Source organism: Gobius niger (assembly GCF_951799975.1).
Source record: "Gobius niger genome assembly, chromosome: 8".
Lineage (NCBI taxonomy): Eukaryota > Metazoa > Chordata > Actinopteri > Gobiiformes > Gobiidae > Gobius > Gobius niger.
In genome coordinates, this window is record NC_136859.1 from 10,253,971 (window position 1) to 10,264,440 (window position 10,470).

The following is a 10,470-nucleotide window of genomic DNA, read 5'->3' on the forward strand; positions in this document are numbered from 1 at the left end:
ATTAATAATTGATGGCTTATTGCATAAGCTCTCATTTGTCCGAGCATGTTCCATGGTAGCAGTCCCGTTTTGAATGAGAAGACGTTCTGCCTCTCGTCCGAGACACTTTTAACGTGAAGGACCATGGAGACATTTTGTTGTTTGCGAAGGGCAACACATTACCTAATTAACTGCAGCCATTGCGGTTTTTCGAAACGCGACCATATAAACTGCAGCCCCCATTGGCGCGTGTGCCTTTGGTCTGATTGTGTATGTCGGTCCACTTCTTTCCACGAAGCCTCAAAAAGCAACGTGGTTCAGTGAATCGTGTTCATCGACCCCTCTCCTCCTTCAGAGCCATCCATCCCGTCTAATAATATTTGCCAAGTCAACAATACAGCTGATGGATCCTTTGTGCGTCTCCTCCTGGGTCATAGAAAAGGAATTTAACCAAAAGCTATTTATTAGGAGGCCAGCGCAGTGAGTCAAGAGGGTATTGTCATCGGGATTTCAACAGGCCCTCGCCGTTTCTATTATATATTGTGTGTCTTATGAAATTTGTCAGACTGCGCAAATAAAAGGGAATTTAAAGGGTGGGATCTGCAATTCCATTTTCACACGTTCGCCGTCATAAACCCGGCGCGGTGGAAGGACGGCTAGCAGTATCGCATCGAGTTTCCATGTTCTTCTCATGTCTGGGTACGTTTTCTAAACTAATTGAAATACTAGGGCTGGGCAAGTCATCGAAATCTTTACTTTCAATAATCATCAAGGGACTTTATACTCGTCAGGTTTACAGCACCTTGTGAAGGAGTTTGGAAGATTTGTTTGTGTTAAATGACACTTGAGGAAAGCGTTTGTTTTTTGAGCTGAGGTTTGTATAAAAGGAATGTCCAAGTTCAAGAATCAGCTACATGTACTTGTCTTTATTATGGAAAGGTAAAAGCTAATCAAAAGTTGAGATTTTCTAGATAGTCATCAATACTTTGGGCATCATTTACCAAGCGTACTCTTGTGCTCTTGTGTAAAATGAGAGGGCAGCACACATAAAAGTGGATCAGCGATAGATCAGCATTCAGTCATTTACATATCAGACTTCGTTCAACAGTATTGTAATACAGGCGATTTCAAGAGGTAAATTTGGTGAAACATGACAGAAAAAAAAACTTGCTATATGCCATTTTCTAGCTCGCACTTGGCATTTACTGCCTGCCTTTACAAATGGCACCCTTTGTCTTTTCAAAATTACACCTTTCTAAGAGTGGTCTGTGCAGAAAGTCGAGTAGGAATCTATAGACCAGGGATCGCCAACCAGCTCGCCAAAGACTTTCTACATTTCTACACACTTCTATAACAATGCATTCTACATTTGTGTTGTGTCAAAGCTTAAAGTTTTATTGCTGTGACATCTGTGCACACTAATAGACTATTTTCTTGTTATTGAATTACAACAGGAAAACCTCAACTATATGCAAATTCTTAACACAAATTATGATCATTATGGTACAATGAAGATATACATGACCATAATCAACACATTGTTTAGGATATGGATACATGACCATAATCAAACATAGGAAATAAGTTTACATAGTCTTCTGATGTATAGAATCAGGTTTAGAATACAGTCTTATAGTACATTGTACTGTGCATTCTTAAATATCGAATGGTAACAGGTTATTGCTGCCACCTGATACTGCCCCATATAGTACCATCACTGCCATATTTATATATGCCTGTACATGGACAGTACGTGCATATACAAACATATAGTTTCCGTCTTGTGTGTCTTAAATGTTTTGACATCTGTGAGTGCATTTCAATGTGTTCTGGTCTATGCGTTACAAGAATTTGGGAAGCTGTTGCCAAAAGGGGGCGCCCTTCGAGCACCAGCCCACCTCCTGCTCGACCTATTCTTCATTGTACATTTGGAGGAGTGCCTTTGAGTGTCCTGGTCTGTGCATTAAAAGAGCTTTTGGCGACCTGGTACCAGGGTGGTGTCCCACTCAAGCACCGGTTACCTCTTGCTTGCCCTAGTATTTTTGCTGTATGTATTTCATATATTTATTTTTATCTAGTACATCATTACTATGTCATAATTATAATTTCACCATACACCATAGTCAAATAGTCATACATATTAATCACTTTTCTGACAACTTTACCTGTAAATGTTTTGCAGATTTACCCGGTTGTGCGGCTGAAACGTTCGCCGTCTAGACTTACTGCTAAGAGCACAATAATAGCTTTCAATTTTTAAGAGCCCTGCGTTTATGACTCAGGTAAGAGGAAATAATAGCAAGAAAAGAACGACGTCGGGATCATTAGGCTGGTGTTGGGAAAATGCCAAATATTAGCTTCAGTCACAGCGCAATTTGGTTATTAACGACTGCATTTGCCACAACCGTATCCATTTAGCGTCTCCTTCGCTCTCCCACATCACACTCGCATTACCATTAGACAGTAAATCCAAGCGCACTTTTATGTCTCTTAGTGGTGATTAGAGGAAGGGGGGGTGTGATGTGTCATTACGACGGACGGCCAATGAATTACGCCGTCCCGTGTCCTGGCTCTTGTCAAAAGCTTGGCGCGGAGTTCTTTACACACGTATCGACACGCGCACGCACCTGACCTTTTCAAAATCCTCGTGACATTTACACAGGCCCGGCGAAAGGGTCCAGCGCTCGCTCATTTACATAATGATGGGACCTGACGCGCGACCGTTACTGCAAAAACTAAACCCACAACCGAACGACGGCTCCACTGGGACTAACGAGCCACTAACGGACTTACTTTCGCCTCTTTTATTGGGGAGGCCAGAGGAATAACACCTCGCATGAGCCATCAATTATAATGGACAGAGAGGAGTGCTCCCTCTCTGCTCCAGTGATGAATAGACCCGGCATATTTGGCAGGGCGGCAGTGTTTGGTGTTTCTCAATATGGCAGGCACTGGTTGAAACAATTGCACACAGGGATTGCCAAAGGAGACATCACTGCAGTGTTAGGAGGATGCCGAGACGTCTGTAAGTTAGGGAGGGAACGGTGCTTTAGGAAAATGGTGACGCAACAAGTTACAGTGTACTATGCTATAAAGTACTCTAAATCAAATATTGGATCCTTGTGATGGTTGGTTATTTGAGAGATTGTTGTGAGTGACGGAGGGTTAACCGATCATAATCAGAATATGGGAACTTTCAGAAGCAGCAAATGGTTTTAGTTACCTCTACTCTATCTAGGTATTTATGTTAAGATACAAACTGCACACGAGTCGCTCTAAGAAAACCATATTTTTTGTCAAATCGCCCACACACTAGTAACTAGTGTGGAACATTTACCTTCAGTGCAGGTTGTTCATTCAATCCTCACTTGAGGCTCATACTGTATGTCCAATGATAAGACTATTAAACCCCTTTTTCTACTGAAAAATAATGCGGCAGGAAGGGTCGTACTCCTCCTACTCCTCCTACTCCTCCTACTCCTCCTACTCCTCCTACTCCTCCTACTCCTCCTACTCCTCCTACTCCTCCTCCTACTACTCCTACTACTCCTACTACTCCTACTACTCCTACTACTCCTACTACTCCTACTACTCCTACTACTCCTAAAACTGTCAGGATTCAAGAGTGATTCATGGAGACATAATTTTCCAAGAACTTGATAAAAGATTTAATAAAATAAAGCCACGCTGTACGAAAATAAATCTTGTGACTTTGCAGAACCTCATTGAAGCAATGCCACAGTGAATGTGCGCCCTAATCAATGCTAAAGCCGCTCCAACAAAATATTAGAGTTCTATTTCATGCAGGCAAGCAGTGTATCATTTTAATTGAAAATACAACTCAATTAAAAGCACTACACTTTATGAGAATAAAGTATAAAGCATTATGACATTACACACAATGTTGATGTACAGTCACAAATTGGCAGAGTCCAGCAGTCAGTGCAGCCTCTGCAGACTGTGCCTATGGTGAGGTCACATGTGCCCTTTTCCTGTCTGTCTCCATGCTGTTCCTGTCATAAACAGCATGGCCTTGAGTCCTGCAGAGGGAGTTGGGGACAGGGCTGGAGCCGAGCGTGCTTTGAGCAAACCCATGGCTACCTCCTGCCACTCAAACAAAGGGACTGGACAGGGAGAAAAGAGACGTAGCTTCAAATAATAAAAACACGGCAAAACAAGGGCACTGTATGTTTTGAGGGGGGGGGAGTGGGGGATGGGGCGGGACGAAGGCGGGAGCGCTCCAGAGACGAGTGGGAACCAGGGGAGGTGGGCTGTCCTAATCTGCAACTGACAATTTAGGATGCAACAATGTAGATCATCAAATCCCACATGCAATTCAGGGTTCATTTCAGACATCCACTTGAGCTAATTTTGTTCATTTTTACAAGAGGGGGATAAGAGCGTTTACAGCTATGGTTGACTTTCAATGAAACTCTGCGTACTTTTTTACTATTGTAGAATTTTATCTGTGCAGCTCCAGGAATCCAATCTCTATTTAAATGACTTTAGTACCAGACAGAAAGGGTTTATGGCTTCATTGAAAAAGCTTTTACCTTTGAACCAGCAGATAGATGATATGAAGAGCATGTTAAGGCAATTTATCTTCACGAATGCGGGATTATTTCAGTGCCTTGCCAATTGTGCAGAGAGTTTAAGTTCAGGTTTGGGCTCAATATCTTAAAAAAGGCTGTGACCGTGTGTCTAGGTGGAGGTTGGATTTCTCCTTCATTAAACTTTGATGAAACTTCTTTGGTGCAACAGTTGTGCAGTACCTGAAGAAGCTGCCCAAGAGCTGAGAAGTTGTTGGAAGGTCTGTCACAATGATCACTATATCGACTCATTCAATAAATTACAAACAAACTTTATATTTTTGGGCTCAATATTGTGTACAAGTGTGCTTTTACATTTTATTTATTCTATTTTGGTAATACTTGAATTCTACCACAGTAAATTGTGTTTCATTGTGTTGCTCGTTTATTGCAACTTATGTGTTAATGATAAGACAATATACTTTTAGAACAAGATAGTACGGCGCTTTAGAATTTTTCAGTTTGTATTGTAGGACTGTCATGACATTTACTATATCGACTTATAATTCAATAAATGAACAACAAGAACAACAATACATAAAGGGCTCAATATTTATCATCTGTACATTTATTTGAATTTTAATCTAATGTAATACATTATTTTTCAATTAATTCCTTTTCAGAACAAGGCTTTAGTTTAATTTGTATCAGTGTTCATTTTGACGACATCTTGATTTAGCTTTAGTCTTTAGTCTCCATCTTTTGATGAATATTTCAATCAATTTTAGTCAAGATTTAGTTAAATAAATGTCTTAAATTTTAGTTGTGTTTTATTCAAGTAAGATTGCGTGTACGACGGTGGCGCAGGTGGTAGAGCGGGGTGTCTCGTGATCGGAAGAGGGGGTTGAGGGTTCGAATCCCAGTTTCTGCAAATGCACACTGTTGTTGTGTCCTTGGGCAAGACACTTCACCCTCCTCGCCTCCAGTGGCTGCGTACAATGGTGTACGAATGAGAGAGTGAATGGTTCCTTACTTTGAAGCGCTTTGGGCCTGATAAAGGTAGGAAAGCGCTATATAAGGAGTCCACTTACCATTTACATTTAGTCAAGGCAAGGCAAGGCAAGTTTATTTGTAGAGCACAATTCATACACAAGGCAATTCAAAGTGCTTCACAGTTGAAAACAAATAGAATCAATAAAAACATCAACATAAAATTAATCAATTACAGTAAAAGGCGAGAGTGCAGATAAATACTTTCAGTCATATGCATTGGTAAACTAGATCCAAGATTCATTTAGTCTTAGCATTTAAAATATTTAATATAACTATATTTAATCAAGGTCGTCTGTATGTTCTCGAACATGAACAAAGCATAGACCAATGATATGAGGCTCTTTCAAACTGTCACTGGAAGTTTTGATGATTTTAGTGTCTTTTCATTTTTATGAAGTCATATTCAAGTCGACATAAACATCTCAACACTTCAGTCTTAGTTTTAATCTCAAACAACTTTTAATTTAGCATTAGTTTCATTGAAGTCAGCAAAAAATATTTAGCATAGTTTGTGGTATTATAATGTCTTCAATAATATAGTTTATCACAGTACTTTTCTGCCTCAATGTAAAGAACTTCCAATTTTGTTATCATGACAGGCCTAGTTAATTGCACTATAATGTTGCCTCAACATCAAACCTACAATGCAGTTATTGTGACTGACGTAGTCGGTTTGAAATTAATCTACTCACCGGTAAAGACTATGCGTAGTCAGTGAGCAACACATTAGCCACGGCAACAACTTAAGGTCCACAGGTTTTCTTTACTTTGCACAGTACTTAAATCTCGATGCATATGCTTAAAGGTCAACTCTATATCTGCGCTCCACTGGCATTTATAACTCATTAGTCACTGTGGACAATGAACGTGTGGGAAACTTGGTAATCTGTTCGCTGAGCGGTGATTCATGCAGAAAGTAGCCGGCTTGTTTTTTTTTTCTTATTAAAATACAGTGAACAGCTCATGAGGAGGGAGCTGGCTGTCTGTCTCTCTGTCCTCCCCCGGCCCTGACCCCGCATGGCATCCCCCCCCCACGAGCATGCAGCTTACTCAGCCATAAAGACAATAGTGCCATAGCCGCCCGCGTAACCCCCTTAGTCCAAACTCACAGAGCCCCTCCCCTTCTAATAAAAACATCTCCATAGCAACGGGACAAGCCTTCCTGACCCTCATCATGAGCCACTACGACCAACTTTGATTTGGGGGGGGGTTGGGGCCCAAGCGGCATTATAGTTTCATTACAGAAAAATACCCCCCCTTCCCACTACCACCACTTGACAACTTCAAGTAGAAAGAAACTCAAGCAGGCAGCCGGTAATTTAAAACTATCAGGACTATATTAAAACGACATTACGCTTGTCACATTTTTGAAGAAGAAAAGTTCGAGGAGAGTTAAATTTTTACTTTCATATAATGCATGAAAGGTGGGAGTAAGTACTTGCTGTCAAAGGCTTGGCACACAAAAAAAAATGCAAAGCAGACAAGTTAAAAAGTAGAAGATAAGCTCTTGCAGCGCTTAAATTGTCCAACTTAACCATCACCCAAAAAAAAAGGTTAGGAGTTCACTAAGAATAAAAATCAGTTCCTGGGTTTTGTTTTTTTCTTGCTTGTACGATTACAGCACATTTCTCCCTGCCTCATAAATATGTAAAAAAACCTTTTGTTTTGTTTTCCCCACTTTCCTCCCCTCCCTTAAGAGCATTTCACGTTCGATAAAATGGGAATGAGGGGAGAGAAGAAAAAAAAGAAAAAAAAAAAGTCCAACGCAAGAGTCCAACGCATGAATAAGTCAAGAGAAAGACTGCTTATGAGTCGTGATTAAAAAAGGCGAGCCACAATCAACTATACTCCCGTGAAAATGCGTGCCGTCGCCGAGCCAGGCAGGGGAGCCGGTGCAAGTCCTACATACTTGCCCCAATTACGACACAAAACAAATAGCTTCGCCTGGTGGGGAAGCGCAGAAATGTTGCACAGCCTCTTACGCCACACGCATTCATATGTTAATGAGTTAAACGCATGCCAGGCATATTTGCTTTCAGTATCTGCAGTGACTTGTGCACCTGCTGGCAACACCTGAGCAAAGGTACACAGGAAAACACCTATAAATCCACCTGTATAAATGCCGGGAAGGTAACAGGACACCGCCGCCTTGTTTGAAGCATAAATGTTATTTCGAAAACATTGGCCTAAGTGGGAGTGGTTAAGGAGGCACTTGTCTTTGGAGGAAAGGTTTTAGTAGGGGATTTCTATTCAGCTGTTTTGGAGCTAGTACTTTAAATGACACCGGAACCTTCCTGGTTACTGATTCCTAAGAGGCCCTACATGGTTTGTTTGTTTGTTTGTTTGTTTACCAGTAACAGAGTGTGTACATTGAAGGTTGTTTGTTGTGGATCAAACTCAACCCTAACTTTCCAAACACATTTCCAACAGCGTCACAGGGATGAGTTCATGAGCACGTTTCACATCACTCCTTTCAGGCAGCAGTACTATCACGGCTATATAAACAACAACAGATTGCCTTCTCATTCACAATATAAAGGCTTTACAGTGAAATGCACAGTCTTTTCCACAAATGTCCATCTTTACAAAACACCCAAAAGGACAGAGCACGTTTCATTCCACGACCAGAAGAAAATCTGGGCTTTTATTTATAATAAAACTAAACATTGCACATAGCAGATAGTGTTTATCTACAGCCCATAACAGACTAGTGTTGAGCAAACCCAGGCATTTTTATTATTTTGTCCAGATGTTTCCAAGTAATGTCCTTCAGAGCCGCTTTGGACCATCAGGCATCAAAAGAAACTAATTATTTTTGTAACCAGTTTTAGTAGCAATATTTTTTGGCACCATAAAAAGGCATTTCAAGTTTAACAAATGGAGGACTAAATTAAACTTTTTTGTTGTTGTTTTCCTTCACCTGTGGATACAGCAATAACAACACAAATCTAAGCTGACAGTTTTAATAAAGGCTTCCCAGATGAAGAAAAAAAGAAATAAAACCCTTATTGGAGCAGGGCTCATGTTGCTTCTCTGATGAGGCTCACAGTGTGACAGCAAATCATATTTTTCAAAGTCATATTGAGCCTTCCTTTTCCAAAAAGGATGCCGAAAAGAGTATATTTAAGAGTCATTTATTTTAAACCGGTCTAAATATCCTATTGCGCGCAGCTGGCTGTATAACACTGAGGGGAAAATAACCTCCATTTAATTTCTATACATTAACAACGGTCTCGCGGAGCAATTTTGGTCAAGTCAAGTGTAACTAATCAAAGATGATGTGAGGACAGAAGGAAGCGCTGCTGCTGCTGTAGCCTTACGGGAAATGTAGGACCAAGGACATTGGCTAAATGGGGCAGAGAGCGACTCAAATGAAACCAGCAGCGATTGTAAGATAAAACCAGAGCAGCCGCTGCGCACAGGAACAGGTAGGACGACGGTACCTTTGCTACGTTCCAAGCCACACCTTAAAAGCTTAAACATGGCGTTGACTCAGCAGCGGCGACCGAAACTCGGGTCAAAGAACGATACGAGTCCAACAAACTCAAAGCAAAGGCGGAAAGGCGAAGTTACAACAGATCAAACACAATAAAAAACTGATTTCACAACTCCAGAGCCCCGTAGATTCACCCAGAGGACAAGTGCACCTGCGTGGCTTATGTTCATATCCCGGGTCCGAACAGGTGCCGCGGAGTGTGTCCCCTGAACGCAACGCGCTATAAAGCCGTCAAAATGATAACGAGTCGTGATGCGAGAAGTTTCCACGCTTGACAAACGACTTACCGTGAGCAAGTAGGCACACCGCCACCACCAGGCACAGCAGCCCTGTCATTTTAGTGCAGGCGAGCCGATTTCGGGCGTCAGGACTCCTCTCCATGGGCTCCTCGCGCGCTGTCCCTCGTCGAAATTCACTCGGAAGCCAGAACAGTTGAGACACCGCGGTGCGTTACAAGTCACTTTTGGATTAAAATCTCCCCGCTCCGTCGGCGATCGAAACTTGCCGCTTCGTGTGGGACAAACAAACAAGCCAAAGTGAGGCGGACGACTGCTACGACTGCTGCTGCTGCTTCTGCTCCAATACGCGTGTCCCCCAGCCGCTCACAGCGTCTTCTCGCGCGGGTCGGGGAAAAAAAACGAGTGAGAAAATCCCGGTGGCTTCTTCCTTTCTGGAGGCAGAGCGCGCGCGCACAGGTGAGTACAGTATCTTCTCCACCAGCAGTTGGCGTAATGGACTGCCGCTCCGAAAACTAGTTCCTGCTTGGACGAGGTGTGTGTGAGTGTGAGTGTGAGTGAGTGAGCGCGCAATCGTCCTACAGCGAGACTGACTGACTGGTGATGTCATCAGTCTGGGAGCGTCACAGAGCGCGGACCTGCTTGTTCCCCAAAGCCTATTAAGGACCAGCCACAGCACGGGAAGAGAGATAGAGACAGGGAGAGAGGGAGGGAGGGAGGGAGAGGGGAGGGGAGGGGAGACGGTCTGGAGGGGAAAACTACTTGTTGAAAAGCAAATTTGTCTAGAAAACACGAGTTGCATCCAAATTACGCACGTCTCCAAAGGGCAGACTTAACATCCATGGAGCGTGGCGCGTATCCCTGGATTATATAGAGGCAGGGAAAATAAATAATGGTTTGAGACTACTTTTTTTTCCACCCACATTGAATATTCTGGAGGCTAGATCAAAGAAAGAAAGAAAGAAAGAAAGAAAGAAAGAAAGAAAGAAAGAAAGAAAGAAAGAAAGAAAGAAAGAAAGAAAAGAAAGAAAGAAAGAAAGAAAGAAAGAAAGAAAGAAAGAAAGAAAGAAAGAAAGAAAGAAAGAAAGAAAGAAAGAAAGAAAGAAAGAAAGAACACACTATAACTATCCAAGAAGTTTCAACTATATTAATATATATCAATAATATTCTGGAGGCT

The 10,470-nt window shown here is 41.9% G+C and overlaps 1 protein-coding gene across 2 annotated transcripts in view; it reads right to left on the bottom strand.

The window, feature by feature from the left end:
* Positions 1-9,914, bottom strand: part of LOC306966548 (nectin-2) — a 223,063-nt gene extending 213,149 nt beyond the window's left edge. The window contains exon 1 of one of the 2 annotated variants that reach the window (XM_079561345.1): positions 9,345-9,914. In XM_079561345.1, the coding sequence (XP_079417471.1) occupies positions 9,345-9,438 (94 nt within the window). In that variant the 5' untranslated portion in view covers positions 9,439-9,914. The remainder of the gene's footprint in view (positions 1-9,344) is intronic. The other variant, XM_079561344.1, reaches the window with a different exon arrangement.
* Between the last annotated feature and the right edge of the window lie 556 nt (positions 9,915-10,470).